Source organism: Vidua macroura, chromosome 6 (assembly GCF_024509145.1).
Source record: "Vidua macroura isolate BioBank_ID:100142 chromosome 6, ASM2450914v1, whole genome shotgun sequence".
In the NCBI taxonomy this organism is placed as follows: domain Eukaryota; kingdom Metazoa; phylum Chordata; class Aves; order Passeriformes; family Viduidae; genus Vidua; species Vidua macroura.
The window spans coordinates 25,449,573-25,469,590 of record NC_071576.1 but is presented as its reverse complement, the minus strand read 5'-3'; the positions used below and the strand labels follow the sequence as shown (position 1 = coordinate 25,469,590).

The 20,018-nt window shown below is 41.2% G+C and overlaps 1 protein-coding gene across 4 annotated transcripts in view; it reads right to left on the bottom strand.

Moving 5' to 3' along the window:
• Window positions 1-10,859: 10,859 nt before the first annotated feature.
• Window positions 10,860-20,018, bottom strand: part of BAZ1A (bromodomain adjacent to zinc finger domain 1A) — a 64,339-nt gene continuing 55,180 nt past the window's right edge. For 2 of the 4 annotated variants that reach the window (XM_053979782.1, XM_053979780.1), the window contains 7 exons: window positions 19,731-19,811; window positions 17,022-17,269; window positions 16,688-16,911; window positions 14,947-15,416; window positions 13,774-13,916; window positions 11,629-11,716; window positions 10,860-11,115 (listed from right to left, as the gene is read on the bottom strand). In XM_053979782.1, the coding sequence (XP_053835757.1) occupies window positions 10,925-11,115; window positions 11,629-11,716; window positions 13,774-13,916; window positions 14,947-15,416; window positions 16,688-16,911; window positions 17,022-17,269; window positions 19,731-19,811 (1,445 nt within the window). In that variant the 3' untranslated portion in view covers window positions 10,860-10,924. The remainder of the gene's footprint in view (window positions 11,116-11,628; window positions 11,717-13,773; window positions 13,917-14,946; window positions 15,417-16,687; window positions 16,912-17,021; window positions 17,270-19,730; window positions 19,812-20,018) is intronic. The other 2 variants (XM_053979781.1, XM_053979783.1) reach the window with 1 other exon arrangement.

The following is a 20,018-nucleotide window of genomic DNA, read 5'->3' as shown; positions in this document are numbered from 1 at the left end:
GCCACATGGAGCCTCTGCACTGCATATCCCAGGCTCCTAAAATGAAAGGTGTGGAGTTACCAGCTCCAGAGTTGCGTGGCTGGATAGGTGCTCCAGGGATGACAACTGCAAAACTGTGCATGACTCACCCTCTGTTTTTAACACCATGGAAACTGAATAATGAATCAGAAGTGCTTGCTACTCTCTTCATCTCACAAGGTGCATACTTGAGGTACCCAGGCACTAAGAGCTGCTGCTGCTGCTGCTGATCACTGACTGATACTTGGCAGTCATCAGAGTACAGAAGCAGCACAAGCTGAAGGAGGAGTATTTTCTGACTTTACAGAAATCTCTGACACAGAAATGAGTTTACTAGAATATGAGAGCATTTCTTAGAGGTGAAAAACAGGTCACAGGTAAACAGAAAAGGGCTTCATATTTTCAAGGAAATTAATTTTTTACTCCTGGTGACTGCAGTGATAAAGAGAAGGAATTTGTGACAGAGGCCAGTGGTGAACTTTGGAGGCCACAGAAATTGCCAGTACCCAGCCAAAAGCAGTAATGACCAAGCAAATCTTATTGCTGAAGCACACTCAGACAAAGCTGGTTCCTCACTTTGGCATCTCACTGCACTTGGGAAGCATCAGGTTTCACTACCCCAATGCCACAAGACCTGCATCCCACCCGGCACCACCGAAATAGCCCAATGATTCACAGAGCCCAGCAGCAGCAGCACTAAAAGCTTTGTGAATGATACCCTCTGTGGAGCACATGCCTCTGAGGAAGCCCTCCAAGGCTCCCTTCGCCCTCTGTGGATGGAAGCAATGACTCACTGTGAAGCAGGAGGCACTCTTTGTTTGGATTCAGCTCCTGGGTGCTCATTACTGAGAAATTATTATAATCGACTAAGCTGCCTTATGCATTGAAGCTCTTTAGTATCACAGTCCTTCCTTGCTGTGCATCCTATTTGCTTTTCTGTCATCCTCACTGAGCCATTTCAGCCTCATTTCCCATGGAAGCCAGGCCTCTGCTTGGCCTCCTCAGGCATCCCTCTCTCACTTGGGCTAGTCCTTGTCTCAGCGACTTTTTAACTTGTTAGCTTGTTTGAGTTAAATCTGACAGAAGAATAGAGGTCACAAAAGTAATTAAGATCCTTAATTAAGTAATTAAATTTTATAAAATAATCCATTTGAGACAGAAGAAAGTGGGGCTATATGTCTACCAGTCCGATTCAGGAACCTGTTGGTTCTGCTAGGGGACATTGGAGCTCTTACGGTGTAGCCAGATTACCTTCAAGAGGACTAAGCAGAGATAAAGGGAAACCAGAGAAATTTGCATAGATGCACACTGAAATAACAAAGAGTCTTCATACCATTCAGTTAAAAAAATCAACCTGTCAAGGGAGAGAAATCCATAGGAAATTGCATTTGATGAGATCTCTTGCTCAGGATACTTCTTTTTCCCCTTTGCTGTCCTGCAAAATATCAAGTTTCCCTCTAACAATTCTGTATTTTCAGTGGGAGTGCAAAGAATGCCAGACAAAGTCTCACTTTTGGTAATGTAAGAGAGTATTAGAGAAAAGCTGTGAAATGCTAACATTGAGTTTTACATTGCAGATACATTCCTAAAAAAATACCCAAAAAACAACCCCCCCAAAAAAACCAAACAAAAAAACCCCAAACAAACAAACAAACAAACAAACAAACCCACCCACACCACCAAAACCAACCACAAAAAAAACCCACAAGCAAAAAACCAACAATATATTTGACTCTTAAGTTGTGGATCCTAGCACGATTTTGCTGCAAGTTAGGAAGACTTGCGGTGCCTCCCTGTGAGCTAATTCCAGGAGCCTGAAGCGAGGGCCAGTGTGCGTGTGCTAGTGTGAGGCACGGATCCCCAGCAAGCCCCATAAGGGCAGCTCCAGACTCCACTGTCCCTTTTCCACGGGTCACTTCTGGTTTGAGGAGCCTCGTCCACCGGTGCGGTCCCAAACTCGCTCTGGGGCTCCGAGCTCTCGCTGCCCCTGGCAGTGGCTCGGGCAGGGCTGCGGGCGAGCGAGGCGCTGGCTCCCGCGGAGTCGGTCACGCCCGGTGGGCTCTGCCCGCGGCGGGGCCGGGCGAGCCGAGCGCGTTGCGTCACCTTCAGCGGGAGCCGCGGCCGCCCGTGCCAGGACATTCCTGCGGTGAGTCACGGCCCGGCTGCTCCCGCTACCGCCACCTCGCAGCCCCGGCCTGCCAGCTGCCGCCCCAGGGGTGGGAGCGCTGCCTGCCTTCCCGCCGCCTTGCCCAGACACCGCCCGGGGCTCCGGGAGCTTCCCCTCCGCCCCGCTGGCTGCGGCGAGGGGATGCGCTGGGAGAGGCGGCGTGCGCGGTCTCCGGGCGGCGATGCCGGCCTGAGCGCTGTGGTGCTTCACTTGGGTTAAGCGGCTTCTTCCTCTGCCAAGTGGGGAAGGCCCTTTTCAGCCCGCGCAGGGACACGGCTGAGGAAAAGCTCCTTTCCCCCCGCCCGCTTGCAAAGCTCGTCAACCATCCGCGTTCCTTGGACGAGCTGACCTGATGGCCGTATGCCCGAAGAGCGGGCAGAAGGAGGCAGCAGGGAGCGGCACCAGCATAAGCCCGGCAGGGATGCTCGAGGAGCAGCAGGCACAAGTTTTTCGGGGCAGGTTTCGTGAAATTCCTCCTCTCCCGCCGTGCTGGTAACTCACACGTGTCACTGAATCACAACGCCGGGCAGCCACGGGCCTGTCAATTGACAGCAAAAGAGAGATTTAATTAAAATGTTATGTCTTGTAATGACATCATGTTAGGGATGGTATTTAAACACAGCAGAAAAAAAGGAAATAAAAATTTGTCCTGTGAGAGAAACATGAAAAATAATGGCAGAACAGGACAAAAAATTCCCCTACAGTTTAAAATACGGGGAAACTTCACTCAGTCTTATTAATAAAAACAGATAAAAATTACCTTTACATAATTAGCGCATATTTGACTCTTACAAGGGTTTACACATTTGTAGCTCTAGAAGAAATAACTACTGTTTATCCTGATAGCCTTTGTGATTCCTGTATGCCCTACAAAATGTGTCTCCAACTGTTGCAGTGTGCTTTTGCTATGCACACGCATAAACAGCACTCAGCAATTTTTACACTTTCCCCATGTCTTACAAAATGAGCTATAGTCCATATGCTGGCAGTCTCCAAGTTTCTATCCTCAAGCTTAGAAAGTCAAATTCTGCTGCCTCTTATGCTAGGATTTTAGTAGACTTAGCACAACACAGAAGTGGAAGTTTTTGTTTCATTTTAAAATCAGAACAGAGATAAAAGTGTGGTTTCTTTCCTTACTCTGTGTTGTGGCTCAACAGCTGGTTCTTTGCTCACAGTATTACATTAATTCTATTCTATTCTATTCTATTCTATTCTATTCTATTCTATTCTATTCTATTCTATTCTGTTCTATTTAGTATCTAAATATAATGGATCTTACAAAAAGAAAGAGTAAGGACAACAGTAGTGTTACTGAAGTGCACATCTACAATTCTCTTAGCAGTGAGTTCATCTTGTTTATGTTTCTGAAAACCTGTTGAGCCACAGAGCAGTGACTCCTCTCAGCAGACGAGCATGACAGCTGGAAAGGGTCCTTTCTTGAACAGCCTCAGCCTGGTTTGCAGGACAACTGCCAAAAGTTAGGATACAGCCAGCCATCTCAGCAGATGGCACAGTTTAAACTGGTGCACCTCCAGGAAAAGGTGGTGATGGTTTCCGAAAGCTCTTTTCCTTTAGGATATGTGTGTGCAGACCTTTGAGTTGCTGGGCCTGGCTGACACATAACGTGTATAATGATTCAACTTTGTTACATTCTTTTTTTACAGAAAAGCCCCACCCTGAGACAGCCAGGGTTCCTGGTGGGACAAGGAGTCCTTGCTTTTCTGTGCTTGGACAAGTGCAAAGCAGTACTGTATACAGATTGTACAGATACTTCAGGCATTAATCCCAAGTCTTCCAGGCTTAGCCTGATTCTGCTACTAACCTTTTCCTGCTGGGGTTGTGTCATCATGTTGGAATAAGGTCCTTGGAAAATGGACTGTTTCTAATCATGATCAGCACTTCTATGGTATTGCAGGTCTGACTTAAGGAGCCATCCTTTAAATACAAAAAAGAATCACCAGTAAAGGATCAAGTACTCTCCGGGAGATAGACGAAGCCATGACTAAAGTGCAAAGATGGCAGAGATTAATGCATATGGCCTGTTTAGATTGGAAGTTGTAAAAGTCGGACAAAAAGGAGGACAGTCACTTTTGGTTCTGAAGTTTTAATACTCTTAAAATTGCTCCAGACCGATCTCGGACTCAGTTTGCAGCATTGCATCTGAATGAAAGGAAATTCTGTTTGATGAAGGTTGACCCCAAGGATTGGTTCTAAGAAACCTCTTAAAAGCAACAACTATGGAAACAAAAGATGCACCATCTAAACCTGTTCAAGCATTTCAAAGCCCCCTCACAAGATACGGTGCTTAAAAAGTTGATAGTATCTTTTAAAACCACGAAGTTGTTCTTTTTCAGACAGCAATCTAAAAATAAAACTTTAGCTAAGCCTAACATGCTAAATACATGAGTTGAGATCACTTTCTGGTGGTTGAGGATGGGCTTTAGGACGACTGAAGCCCAGGAATATTTATAACCATTGCTGGATCGTGGGGCCTGTCGGTCAGTGTAGAAGTGTCCTCTGGTGACAGCAGTACTCACGAGCTGTGCCAGGACTGCAGAGCCCAGCATGTGACTGATGGTGGGATCTGCACAGGAATGCTCATGAAAAGCAGCTATGAAGCCCCATGCTGCCCAGAGTCAAATGCAGAACTGCCATCCAAACCCCAAACATTTTAGCATCCTGGCTCCCATTTCTGCCACTTTGAACACAGAATTCACAGCAGCTGAGCCACAGCACTGCCTGTCTCTTCAAAGTCCTTTCCTCTCCAAGCTAATTTTATCTATAGGGTGCTTGAAGAAGAAAAATTGGAAAGCACGTAGATTATAATACACATTCTTATAGGACTGTTAACCTAGGAACTATCAATATAAATCCTAAATATATTGGTAAGACAAGGCTAGCAAATTGACAAATCTGAAGTTGGACTGTGTGCTATTCTAGCAGAGCAAGGTAATCCTTGTAGAGGATTCCTTCTAACCTTGTTACAGGGAAATTGTGGGACAAGCATGCCATTTTCAGTCTCTCCACATGGCATGGTTAAACCAGGTAGCACAAGCACCAGAATAACTCCAGACCATGATGCTGTGACGCAGTGCTATTGCAGCAGCTCTATGTTAGTCAAATAAAGACCCTTTCTTTCATGGTTCTTTGAAATCAATCTAAGGAAAGAGATGAACAACAGCAGAGAAGACAGAAGTGAAAGCTGATCTTCCATGGCCACCGGCCAGCGTTTTGGAGAGTATGCTGTCATGTAACATCCTTGTAGGAAACTTGGCCCAATCAAACATTTCTCTCATCAAAAGCGAGTGACCTGAACAGCTGGATAAACGTTGTGAGCAAGCAGGGAGGCGCTGGCAGAATGCTGGGGCTTGCTGCCTTCTCCTCCCTCTGGCAAAGGCTGTGGGACATCGTGTAGGCTGAGCACCTCCAGCCTGGCCGGCTGCTGCGTACCCAGAGCCACTCGCAGGGCAGCTGCTGATAAAGCCCTGTCTGTGGAGACCCAGGAAATACTTTTCTCCTTCTTTCACCCCTAAAAAAAAATTAAAGATTGAGTTGCATCTAAAAAATATATTTAAAATTAATCTCAGCAGTTTTCCAGGAAAGAAGCACTACAAATCCAGGTAACTGATATATTACGGTGTCAGTGCACTTTTTGGAAAACACATGCAGTCTGTGGCTTTCTGCCCCAAGAACGTTTCAGGTGTAGCTTGTATTGATGTGCATTTTAATGCACTGCAAGGAAGCCTACAAGACAGCTGGAGAGGGTCTTTAAATTTACAAGGGCATGGAGTGATAGGACAAGGGAGAATGGCTTCCCACTACCAGAGAGCAGGTTTAGGTTACGTAAGAGGAAGAAATTCGTCACTGTGAGGTTAGTGAGGCACTGGAACAGGTTGTCCAGAAAAGTTGTGGCAGTGTTCCCTGGCAGTGTTCAAGGCCATGTTGGATGGGTCTCTGAGCATCCTGGTCTAGTAGAAGGTGTCCCTGCCCATGGCAGCAGGGTTGGAACAAGATGATTTTTTCAGGTCCCTTCTAACCCAAGCCATTCTCTAAGTTCTAGGATTCATTAATGATAATCATTGTTTTAATAGTCAGTGACTTAGAGCAGTTAAAAATCCCAAATTTTGCCTAAGTATATACACATACATCCACAAATACACAAACGTATTTTAGGGATGGTGCTATGTCAGCATCCCTATTGGGAAACAAGGTAATCAGTTTACTTACCTGTCTTTATAACTCTTCTGATTTGCAGCACAAAGTTATTTTACCTTTTGCATCAGTCTTCATCCAGACATCATCTTCAAACCTGAGTGCCCTGAAATGGGAAGCTTTCTTATTGGTGGTAATTGGAGATTCTCTGAGGAGTTTTTACACAGGCCTAATACTGGACATATACACAACTGAGCACTTCAAAGGCAAGGTTTTAATAGCACTGTCTAAGGAAGCACCAAATTAAGGGAAGTGGGTAGCTGATGGAGGGCAGGAGGAAGAATACATCACTTGGTAGCAGGCTGAGAAATCTCAGAATATCCCCTTGCAGCAAGGGGATAAAATCACCTGGTAAAGCACCAGGAGCAGCCCTGCGGAACTAGACTATGCCACTGTTGTGAAGATCAAGGCACTTTAGCAGTGCAAGGGAAAGATCTCTCAGAGTTACAGCCAAATGCTGTACAAAAAACTTCTTGCAGTCATCTGGACACTGACAACTTCTTTAGAGTGAGAAGGTTCTTGGAGGGTAGAAATAGTCCTTAGAAATAGTCCTTGCTAGCCTCAAGAAGTGTTATCTAGAACCGCTGTGATCAGTTACAACAGTGATCACCAATAGGCAATGTGACCAGTGGGAGATGTTATTTATTGAATACAAACAGATAAAACTTGAAAGAGTCAAGATTGCTGCAGGGTAAGGGTTAACTCAGTGGTTACATCAATGATTCATAAACCACAAGTGTAATCTCCTAAATCCTGATTACCAGAGCACCACAAACATGGTGTTGGGTAGGACTCCGGCACGGTCAGCTGTCCCCAGAGACCTGCTCCCTGCACGTGTCCATGGAAGCTCTTCACTTCTGCACTGTGACAAATGCAGGGACAGCTGCTTGTGGGGCAGCTGGTGACTGCAGTGAGTGGAGTGGGGCTGTTCAGGGTCTGCCTCCCTATAACTATATATTCAGGCTGGTTTTCAGGTGCTACATACTGGTTTATAATGCCCATATTTGCTAAGATTATGCAAGATCATCTTTTTTTTTTTTTATTGTTAATACTAATATTTAAGTGCTCTGTGCTAAGTGCTTAAAACCTCACCCCTCCAGAAAAGAGCCATCCAGAGTGCGTGCTGGGGCACCGGCCCCAGCTCAAACCCCTCACAAAGAGGGCTAGCTCACATCTGTCACGTGGGCTGCCAGACCAAAGCAACAAAAGCTTTCCAGCATTGTTACAGGCTTCCAGAAATCAGACTTCCTTCCAGGAGGAAGGAATCTTGACACTGGATATGCCAGTCAAGGTGATCACCTGCCTCCTAATACAGGTGAAGGCACTTGATACAAGTCCTAGCTACACTGGTGTTGATGCCTAAACATGAACAGCCAGTATCAGCTTGACAGCAACCACCACAGAAGGCTTCAGCCAGCATTTGAAGTGGCCTTCTCCTTGTGACCTCATCCTGCTTGGGTAGGAACGGCTGCTTCTAGTACCAGCAGTCACTGTAGGAATTGGTCTTCTGCATGTTTGTAGCCTGTGGTGGCCAGGAGGTGAGCAAGTTGTCTTTGAGGAAATGCTGGTGTTTCCTGGACAAGAGAATCCTTTGGGTTGGGAGCCCAAAGGGACCAGTCCCATGGCTGTTGAAGAGTTACGTACAAAAAAAAAATCAGAAGAAATTGCCTAGGGCAGTTACTCAGCTCTGACATGAATGAAAGGGGCAGAATTTGCACATCAGGAAAAGCAGCTGGTGTTGCAGTAATCTGGATACATGCCAGGGCTAAGATCTATGGGAGCAACCAAGAAGGCAAGACTTTCACTGTTGCATCTTGTTAAAATGCTTAGAGGACAGGTGCTACACTTGAAGCTCAATGAAGCCTACTGCCTGTTTTCTGTAAGAGTCTGGTACAACCTGATTAGTCTGAATCCAAGATGAAGCTGTTCACCCTATCCATTTTGATGCCTTCGTGAAAAACTTTTGCTTGGAGACCCTGACAGATACTGTACAGATCTTATTCTGATGGTAACGTCAGGTAGGATGGCTGATCAGGGGGAAAAGATGGATGAGGAGCATGAGTATTTCAGCCCCTAAGACAAGGAGGGAGATAGAAGTAACTCCTTTTCCCAAAGGCCATAAGAAAGATATCCTAACATAGCTCAGAAAAAGCATCACTAAAGTTTGAAAAAGCTTCAAAGAAAGTACCAAATCAGGCAGCCTGTTCTAAGGAACTTGGTTCATGCTCCATGAGCACCACTAAAGCCAAGGACAATCAGATCTGAACTGCACATACAGCAGACAGGAGTATTTTAAGCACAGCTGTCCAAAGCAGAATAGTACCTCCTGTATTTCACCTTCAGCGTATGTAAGTGAGGCCTCAGGCTTGCAAACTTAAAGGGAAATTTGTAACTTTACTGAGCACAAGCAGACAAACACCATTGTCATAAGCAGAGATTTGGGCTGGACTGTTCCCACTTGCTCTATCCAAACCCAAAATTATAGCTGTGTTGTTGAGGGGATGCTATTGAAGGAAATAACCCTGGAAAAAGAGTGATAGGAATGGACAGCTGGGAGCAGGTTTGGGACAGAAATTATTTAAATTACATCTGCCACAGACAGACTTATTCAGCTCACTGTGCCCCCTCCTCAAAATGTATTCACATTCAAGTCAATGGGGATTCTTCATGTGAACAAGCACAACTGTTTGTGCAACCTACCAGTCAAGACTTTCACAGCCTCTCGGGACTGGACAGATGCAAGGGTATCAAGTACAATTTAAACCCTGCAACCAAGTCTTCTGCTGCTCATATTCCTTGCAGAATTTAGCATTCTTCTGCTGCTCATATTCCTTGCAGAATTTAGCATTCTTTACTGGGAGCATTTCTTTTCTGGGAACAAAAAATGTCTCATAAACCTAGACAGAGACATCAGCTCTGAACTGACAGCTTTCTGTGGAAAGCTTCCACAGAAACTTTTAAGTATTAGCAAACATTTCTGAACAACATCCCTCCCCCTTCTCCCTCTTATGATTTTAAAAAAATTATTAAAAAAAAAACCCAGCCCACAACTGCAACACTTTGAACTGATCAGTCTCCTATCCACTGCCATCCATTTCCTAAACTCAAGAGAATGCCCATTCTCACCAGCTCTAAGGCAAGGTAAGCACTACAGCAGCCAAAGAAAGCCCACAACTACACAGCAAGTAATTGTTAGGAGCATATTCAGGTTTTAACCCTTTAATACAAGCTGCATAAACACAGGGGGAAAAAATGCTGCAGCAGCAAGCCTCTTGTTTCAGTTTTCCCTACCATTCCATACTTATTTCTCCGAGTATGGCATATCTCCATGAGGGCAGGACTGATTTAAACCTATTAACTCAAACTGAGCTTAATAAATTTAAATTAATAAATACTGAAAATAAAACTATCAAGCATATTAAGGATACTTTAAAGAAGCTGCTGGTCAACTGAACAAATCTGTGAGGTTTTACATAGTAGAGATCCAAATTAAAGATCCATACAACTTACACTACTCACGTTACGCTGTACATACTGATGGACACTTGCATCCCTCAGAGACCAGGTATGACAGTGGCTGCAGCTGCCCAGAGTGCTGGCTGGGATACCCATATTGGCACCAGATTCTGCTGTGTTGCCTCCAGCAAATTGTCCTCGTAAGTTAATGGGAAGGTGGTGTAACAACTCAAGAGGAAGTCCAAGCTCAACATACTTTGAAAAAATGTGTCATTTTATTTGTACACTTCCAAAGTTGAATGTAGAAATTTAAGAGTACAGTCCTGCAAATTTACTCATTGCTAGAAGAACTGCCAGGGACACGAGAAGGTATTTATTGATTGATCATCAAGTCAGAGGGGAATAAACAAACAAACAAACAAAACCCCACCCTCCAAAATTTAAAAAGTTATGGGACTTTTTTTTTTGCCCCAAGTACAAATTTTATAAATACAAAACAAATTCACAAATTACTTTGAATGCTAAATAAATATCTACTTAATAAACTCAGACCGAATACCTCCAGCCAGCACTGGTACAGTACTTGAAAAGATATGCAGTTGTAATCATTAGTGTTGAGAAGATATGCTCAAACAAGTTTTAACAACACACACAGTTTCTTCAACTGTGCTACAGCAGAAGATTTTCTCTGAGTTGATAAAGCCCTCAATACCACAGCTCCTACAAAATCTAGAGGATGAAACAACGTTATTTTGTGCAGGAAAAAACAAAGTACTTCTGGAAGATATCTGGACACATGAATGTATTAAAAATGTACAAAACCTCTGTAAACCAGTACTGTATCCAGTACATCTATCAAAATTATTAGACACTGAATAAAACTGTAGCAAAGGTAATCTTTCCTACATTCTCCTGAGTGCTTAATATTATATTGAGAATATAGTGCAGGCCACACTTCAAGGTGGTTAAACAGTTGTTATTGCTTTAAATAGACATGACGACTGCGTAATTTAACAATCCATTTTAATGAATGTAATAAATTCCCTCAAAAAATCCTTTGGAAGGCAGAGGTTAGATTCGTGACTTCTTCGCCGCGGGAGCGGTGTGGTCCACGTTACCAGATGTGATTGGAAGTCCAAGCTTTTGAGCCTGAATGTGGAAGAAAGCTTGAAGTCTAGTTCCAGCTTTTGCTTCACTTGTGTTACGAGGGTTGTATTCAAAGCAGTTCGAAAACATCAGCTCAATATCTTCAATGAATTCAGCTAGGGAATAAAATCAATTAATTTAGCATGTTTCAAGTCATCAGACAGCAGTCTGACAAACCATATAAATTAGTACAGTGATCCTATGCAGAGCTGCAACACAAAGATGTCTTTACGTCTATCAAGTTTCTATCACTATCAGTGCTGTTCCGTGTCAACATTCTTCAGTTTCTCTGATTATCAATACAGGAAATACAAATCAGAGACAGGAACAACAGTACCTTTTCTAATTATTCCATCAGTGTCATTCATTGATATTAAAGGTTTGAGAATTACCAGAAGTTTTATAGCTGCCTATTTCTTATCTATGTATGTTAGTAGGAAAGGAACTATGTTCAACAGATTTTATTTTAAAAATATTATTAACAGCTCTTTTAAAAAACCCAAAACCACAAAACCCCAAAGCAAACACCATTTCAGCTTTCTAAACATCCAACACAGTTCTATTTTAGGAAACACATTAAAAGTGAGAGAACATGGTACAATATAACCCTTTCAATAAATAATACTTACATGCTAACTTATATTCACATTTATTCACTTTTTCACGGATTATATTTAAGGCAATAGGTTTTTTGATTATATCATAGTAGTCTGGTACCTAAAAAAAAAATCCAAACAAGATTCATGGACAAACAAATGGAAGCTTAAATTCTGACTATATAAAACATTGAAGCAAATAATGTATCAGCAAAAAGCATTTATGTTTTGCTTTTAAATAAACAGAGGAGTCCTACACAATTACCTTCATTCCCTGAACTGAACGCTAGTTTTCAGGTACTGCTTTTTTTTTCCCATCATTCAAGTAGCAGATTACAACAAACATTAGCCAGCAATTTAATAACTAAATCTACTCCTAAATGCCCTGTGAACAACTGTAAGAAAATTGCATGAGCAGATAAGCATTATGCTGTCCCAGCTATTCCCATATGTCAAGTACAAAAATTATTTTCAATATTTTAGATTTTTTATTTTTCCTGTAATATATTACAATGTTAAAAGCTCTTTAATCATGAGTAATAACCATTTTGACTCCACCACTATTCATTGAGAATTCAGAGATTCCATTTGCTTGTGTTGAGGAGCAGCAAGCAGGAGACTGTACACAAGTACCAGAGAAAAACTGCCACTCCAGAACAACGTCCATGGGATCAAGAGTCAGGGGAGGAAAAGGATGGCCTAACCTGTAAGTGTACTCATCATTTGGATCCAATTTTGAATCCCAGTAAGCACCAAGTCTAGGGTGACTGTCTCACAAAGTGGGGTGGGAGAAGCAACAGAAAAGGTATCTGATCCAAACATGACTTCCCCTCCTCCAAGGAGAGATACCCACATGCACTATCATGTATGTTTTAAAACCAAGTTTTTGGTTATGGCCTGTAATTTTACTCTAGATCAAGTGCAACCTGCAAACAAACCTGAAGGAAGAATTAGTAGAGAAACATAATTAAATTGACATGTTTTTCATTTCTTTCCCTTTAGGAGTGCTGTTTGTGTAATTACCAAAAAGAAAAGTATATTGCTCTTTCTGGCTTGCTGTACACTGCTCATTCAATGTATTCTTTACATTGTCTTAAAGGCAGCTAAAAGTTTAAACCAAAATATCTATTATGATGAAGAAAATCTGGGTCAGGTATGGATTTCTCCTTCCATCTATATAGAGACTATCCCTTAGTGATTGATTCAGGCAAACCAGAATGCACTGAATTCTAGCAGTTTAGTTTCGGCATCAAAATTAAGTTGAATTCTCCATGTTTCCCTGCATTCACCAGATTCTTGCCCTTCCCAACATAATTCCAATACTCTAGTAGGCAGTCACTAATCTCCATTTCATTCAAAATTCCTCTCCTCCTCTACGCTTACTTTGTTCATCCACATTTGTACATCATTCTCTTTGTCCAGCTAGATTAATCCTTCCAACTATTTGTGACTCTGAACTCACTGTTTCAGGTCTTCATTAAACATCTATCATTGCTGATTTTAGCAGAGCTCTTAAACACCAAATGCTAGATCCTCAAGAATGCCTGTGCAGAGTTGCCCCAGAGGGCTTGGAAAGGACAGGCACTTTGGCAGGGTCAGATAGCTCCAGAAGTGCCTTACAATGGACAAGCCAGTGCAGCCTGCAGAAAGCAGCTTTGGGAAGTTTTGCTGTAGTAAAAACCTCTTTGGGTACCCACATTATCATCCAGTATTTTGAAATTTAAACAAGAGGGAAATTAAGAATGAAGCTACAGAATCATCTTTTTACTACATTATAGTTAAGATCAGCGTGAAGTTGTTTCTGTCTTATTATTTATTGCAGGTCTCTTCTCAGAAGATCTTTGCATAAATTAAAGATTAATTCAACTAATTAATTAATAACCACAAGTTTACCTTTAGCAGTCGGGTGCTCTACTTATTTGGTTGGGTTTTTTCAAACCAAAGCATTTCACGTTTTAAAATGCCCAATGAAAAGTGTATTTAAAATTTTGCCAGTACTACATCAATTTTAGAAGTTATTTCTGGCACCAAATATCTGAGCTGAAATGGAAGAGTTCTCCTGAATCCCACTGGTTGGCTCTATCCCCCTGTTTGCAGCATGCTGTAAATTCCCAAGGTTTACCAGCAACAAGCTGAACTCTCAGCCATTACTGTTCCCTCTACAGCTCTGTCAGTTACCTGGATTTTGGAAACCAGTTTCATGAAAGGCCAGCTGTCATCATGCCGCACCAGTTCCACTATGAGCTGTTCAAAAGCTGAGAGTTCATGGACTCCACCCTGACGTCCTGAACTTCTTCTGTTCAATACTGGAGGAGATGATTCTGGAAAAAAAGCCAACCCAACACCCCACCAGATAAAAATTAAAGCCTGACAAGTAAAATAAAATTAAAAAAAAAAATTTAAAAAAATTTGAAACACCATTATTTTGGGACACTAAAACTGTAGTTTAAAAGCACAAGGCATGTAGTTTGGCCTAAAGTATTAACTATACTTCAGTCTCATAATTTACTACTAAAATGTCTCTCTTGTCATACAAAATGCTAAGTACCAGGCCTTAGCTGGGTGCCTCCTCCATTGTATTACTTTTGGACATGATTTTTTTTTTCACTGATTTCAATCTTAAAACAATTTGTTAAAAACTTGAAGAAAAGCCCTGTTAGAGAAAAACCAGAATAAGCTGCCTGCTCCTAACTTTTACTCTCACAAAACCTCTATTCAGACTGATTTTATCTGCTTTCAAGAGTAGTCAGCAGGGTAGTTGAAGGAAAAGCTCAGAAATTCTGAATAGTGACAGACAGAAACAGTGAAGAATACAAGGCTGCTACACTGGAGTGCAAGCTCTTTTACACTCTTCAGTCTCACACTGGGTCCTTTTTGTTTTTAAAAGGTATTGTATCGTTCCAAGTATTTCCTTACCATCCAAGTATTACCTTAACAAGCAAGGACACTGTTAGCCCTATACCAGGCAGACAACATTTTTCTTCTGGTAGCAGTTTCTTGTTCTGTGTGTATATTCCCAATTTCGCTACCTTCCCTCTATCTGTGTTCTTCACTGTTTAATTCTTTAATAAAATAAAATCATAAAAGCTACAAGTAAACATTTGCATTTGCATGGGTTAAGGCACTTCCAAATTTTCTATCCACTTATTATAGAGCATATTGTGTGCAAATATGATATTTCAAATATAGATACAATAAATCTCAGATGGCTGAAAATTTTAAGGTTCACTTTTGTCACTGTGGAAGAAAAACTGTCTTCAACCACTACTTATAGTCTCCATGCTCTACCACACCAATATTTTAGCAAGGAACAGAATGTGGATTTTGCTGTGATAAACATATTTCTCTAACCTGTAGATTGTCGTTTTCTGCCTCTTCTCTTGGGTTCGGCAACAGGAAGAGAAACCTTTGAAGCAGAAACTGGAAATTTCCTAAGCTGTTCACCAGGGTCTGCAGTATCAACAATTCTAAACCCAAGAGAGTTGGAAGGGCTGTTTCCCAGCGTGTTATCAGCACACTTTCTTCCTCTTCGTCTTCTTCGAGGACTGATTAACTCCACAAAAACATCTGCTTGTAATGAACTTTGGCTCTGACGAGTGGTCCGGCTATTAAGTCTTAAAGTGGGCTTTGTCACTGCTGAAGAGGCTGATTTTATGTTTCTTAAACCCCTTCTGGTAATTTTTGATGAAGATTCAATTTGCTGGCTCCGAGAAGTGTATCTTGCCTGACGTTGGCTGTTTTGACTTGAGAATGGATTGTTGAGCTTGGCTGCTCTCATTTTTAATGGAAACTTGACCTGAGATCTTCCTTGCTTTGATGGGCTACAAAGTGAACAGTTATGTTTATTTATTCCAAAATTCCATTCGTCTCTTTTCCCTCAGTTTTTTAATTCAGCATTTAAAAACCCCAGCCATTCAAGGTTGAACTGGTAAGCAGCTGCCTTGCAACCTGATGCAGTCACCCATAATTACTGTTATCTTAAATACTCCTCTGGGGTCACTTAATGAAATATTATGTAGAGTACATACCTTAAAGAAATGCTCAGAATTCCAATCACCTTTTTAGCTTATGCAACAGAAATTCATTCATTGGAGCACAAGCTATCAATTTCTTTAAATCACTTATTTCTCACAGCAAGTGTTAACTACTAGGATTTCTGAACATTATTATCAGCCACGTAAATAAAATGCAGTTGTACAATGCTACTTGTAAGAATTATGCTCTGGTCAGGGTTTGTAACTAATACTCAAGACTCCCTTTACAGGAGAGAGACAAGATCCCAAAGATAAATTTATTTCCTGAGGAGATGCATATTCTCTTCAACTACTGAATCTCAACTGTCAGAGTTGCAAATAACCTTGCTTTAGTCAATTCAAAAGACTGTACAAAAAAGAGAAGAAAAATACTCTGAGACCAGAAAAGTTTCCTTCAATTTTTATGTTGCTGGCATGCGTATCAAACCACATTTTTATTGAAATGATCACTTTGTATTATTTTGTTGATTGTGTAGTGTTTTTTTGGTTGATTGTTTCTCAAGGAGGTTTTCCTGGGTTGTTTGTTTGGGTTTTGTTTGTTTTGGTGGTGTTATTGTTTTGGGGGCTTTTTCAGTGGGTAAGAGTGGTTTGGTTTGTTTGTCGGCCTTTTTTAAACAGCTACTGCATTAGTCCTCAAGCCTTCCCAATGTCACATGGCCTCTGATAGATTGCTTTCTCTAATGTTCTAATACTATATGCATCTAGTCCTCCAAAATTCAAAAGTGGACAAAAGTAACTCCCGGTTTTCTCCAGAAAACCTTTACTGTTTGAAACTCTCTTCACTTCACATTCAAACAGTATTTGTACAGAACTGCAGCTCTGATGGCCTTCTCTCACCCATACATTCAAAGCTGGAATTTTTATCCTGAAAAGTGAACCCAAGACCAGTAGCCCTAGCTTTTGTCAGTATTAGATCTTTTGGTAAGAGCCAAATTCACAACAAGGTACCATTTTTCTAAAAATGAACATCTTTTTCAAACTAGAGTTACAAGATACATGTTTATGTGAACAATTACTCCAAATAATGATCAAGATGATATTTTAACAAGTCTACTTACCTTATCTCTTCCTCCTCTTGAGATTCATCCTCCTCATCTTGCTCTTCTTCATAATGCTCCTCCTCACTTTGTCCCATCTCATCATAGTTTGCTTCTTCTTCCCCTTCTAGTTGTTCAGCAGTCTCTTCATCACTTTCCACAGAAGGTCTCTGTCTGGAGGAGAGGCGTCTAGAGCGCTGTTTTGGTCGGCACTCTGGGCAAAACCAATCTCCTTCAGGAATGACCTAGAAACAGAAGGGGAAATTAAGAGAAAAAGCATTAGCAATATGCAAGTACGTTGTAAGAACGATTCAAGTTCTGTATGCAAAGGAAGCAATTCTTTCTTCTGAGGTACCTTCAGCTTGGGCCTGATGCAGTAAGTGTGATATCCTCGGTCGCAGCCATCACACAGCACCATGCTTTCTGCATCGCCTTTCTTCCGACACACTTTGCAGCGAGCATTGAGGATGGACTTGGACCAGATGACACTTCGATCCAATGTCGACAGGTGAAGGAAGACTTGGGACAAGCTAGTAGAAGAAACAAGTGACTCTCTCCAGCGATCCAGAACTGTTTTATAGGACCGTCCACCATCACTGGCATCTTCCATTGAAGAAGGGGATTTAAAAAAAATAAGAAAAATGACAAACTCCCACAGAATTATCAAACTTCTTTTTCAAATATCCAGGTTAATCTAGAATAAGAGGTAATACTCTTGACTGTCAGACAGCAAGTAGCAAACTGGGATAGTAATTCAACCTTTGTCTTATCTCTTCAGTACTGGAATATTTTCTCCATAGTTTCCAAGATGCTGGAGGCTTTAAGATTTTACTCTTCAATAACTTAGAACTTGCATATACATAGGTCATTAATAAGACAGTAAACTCAGATATCAACCTGGAAATCTAATTTGATTCAATTTATAAAGTATAAAACATTACTTAAGATCATGAAAAAATGATCACACATCCAATTTACCTTCCTTTGTATTTACATCTGGAAATCCCAAAATGTTTAAAGAAAGTACCTGAAACTTCACTGGCAAAGAACAGCTTGAAGGGCGCTTTTCACCCACACTTGCTCCAGTACAGTCTACCAGAGAGCCTTTCAGCCCTCTGCCCATGCCTCACTGCCTTCCTTCCTGCCCTGCACTCTGCTTTCACAAGCATCTGCATCTCTCTGTGGCTGACCAGATTGGGGGACTGACCCGGATGAAATATAACTGTTTCCTTAATACCTTTTACGCAATGTAGCACACAGGAGGGACCTGTGGTGCACATCAAGTGTCAAGCCGAGTTCCTAATTAAGTTTAAAACAAACAGGGGAGGGAACAGGGGTGAGAAATTAGATGGTATTTTCAAATAGTTTTGGTTTGCAATCCAGGCCATAGAAGCAGCCACACAAAGACATACACTGAATAGCGAGGGGGCAGTACTGAATTGGAATGGGCAGCTGGGAACTAAAGAAGCAAACAGGGTGTTTGAGAACCTGAGAGAAAATAGAAGATATAACTGACACCCTGCACTGCTGCTGCTGAGAAGAAAGCTAATTTCTCTATTGAAGCCAAAAGTTATTTTTTGCATTTTAAAGTAAGAGAGTTTGAGGACAGGAAGAGACAATACAACAGTGCTTTTGGTTATGGAGATGTCTGCAGACTTCCCTTCTAAAAGTGATAGTCCAGCTACTACTGCGTGATCTCAGTTGATTAATGATGCACTCCAGTACATAATACCACCCTGCCTGCTGGACTACTGACAGTGGGCACATGAATGGCCTGTGATGCACCTGTCTGCCAAATGATTTATTCTCAGGAATAGGAAGAGAAAATATCTAATAACAAATAAAATGAAAGAACAAAAATGAGACTAATTGCCCTCCTGGCAAGACCATTCTGCCTTCTCATCAACTGGCTGCCAGGATTTGTCGAATTTTGCATACATTTGCATTAGCAGCAAGCAGCACAAGAGAAGTGATGGGAGAAGGCAGAGGATAAACAGGCAACACAGCTTCATAAATAAAATACAGCCACTTCTGAACTGCAAACCTGTATTTCCTAACATTTCCTATTACTTAGAAATTAGGCTTCCTGTGTTAAGTTCAGTTTTCTGAAGACAGTAGAAAAGGTACTTTTCACAGCACTGCAATGTATGTCCATGATTTTTTTTTTTAATTTAGTAGGAAAATTAAAATTACTTAAATCGTATTTTTACTGTAACTCTTAAAAGACACTTTATCTTAAGCATATATATAGTCTGGTAAGCATTTCTTTGGCTAACAATGACAGCTTGAGCATTATTACTTTTATTTGGAGGTTATTTTCAGCCTGGATTGGCTCACCAATATAGTTCATCACACAACACAACAAATATATTGGAACTGTGAATTTGCAGAGTAAGAAGAGATGAAAATTACTGATCACAACCTGCTTCAGCATGTCCTGCTGCTGAAACAAAGAAGCCAAACAATACCCACTGTTTCAGATCCCAATTTGTAAAATAAGAATAACACTTTTTTCTTCCATCCATCATCTTTCTCATTTATATTGTTAACTCGGAGGGAGAAATGGCCTCTTTCTTTGTATCTGAGCAGCTCTACACTGCGCAGTGGGATACCCTTCTGTCAGCTAAGTCCTCCAAGCCTTGCTACAATGCAAATGAAGTCATTTGACAGATCTATGCACTCATCTATCAATAGCTAATTGAGTTCAGCAAAGGGTTTTCCATTTTAGTTTTTCTAGAAAGGATATGCAGTTGCACAATGCTGTGAAGTTTCAGAAAAAATGGGGACATTAAAAGAAAGGGGGAAAAAAAACCCAGGATTATGTGAACAGGCAGATTTTGATCCCGAAGTGAAAAAAAAAAATACAGTTCTTTATTCCTGGTTGCAGAAACCTTTTTCTTAGTTTTAAATATTTGAGCTGTATTTGTTTCATGTTTAAACCTTTGGCTTCAATACCTTCAATGTAAGGAACTGGCTACAAAATTAATTAAAAAACAATAAAAAAGAAAACCTGATATTCAATGCTTTCTAATTCTTAGCAATACAAGTAACATTGAAAATTTACCATCTCTCTGACTAGTCTTGTCTTTCACTCTCTTCCTCCTTTTATACCCCCAGTGGTGCCTTTCATCATCTTCTGCATTACCTAACATTAAATTCATAGAGTTATTTCAAATACCTTTTTGAAGCATGGGAGATTATTTTTTAATTAATTTTTATATTCCATAAATGTGTAGTCTAAAAACATGACTGGAACAGTGGTTCTCAATATGTGCAGACAGAGAAGGCAGACAGTGAAGGGTAAGGGAGTACCGTGCATGGATGAATTGCACATCCCAGTGTTTACTTTGAC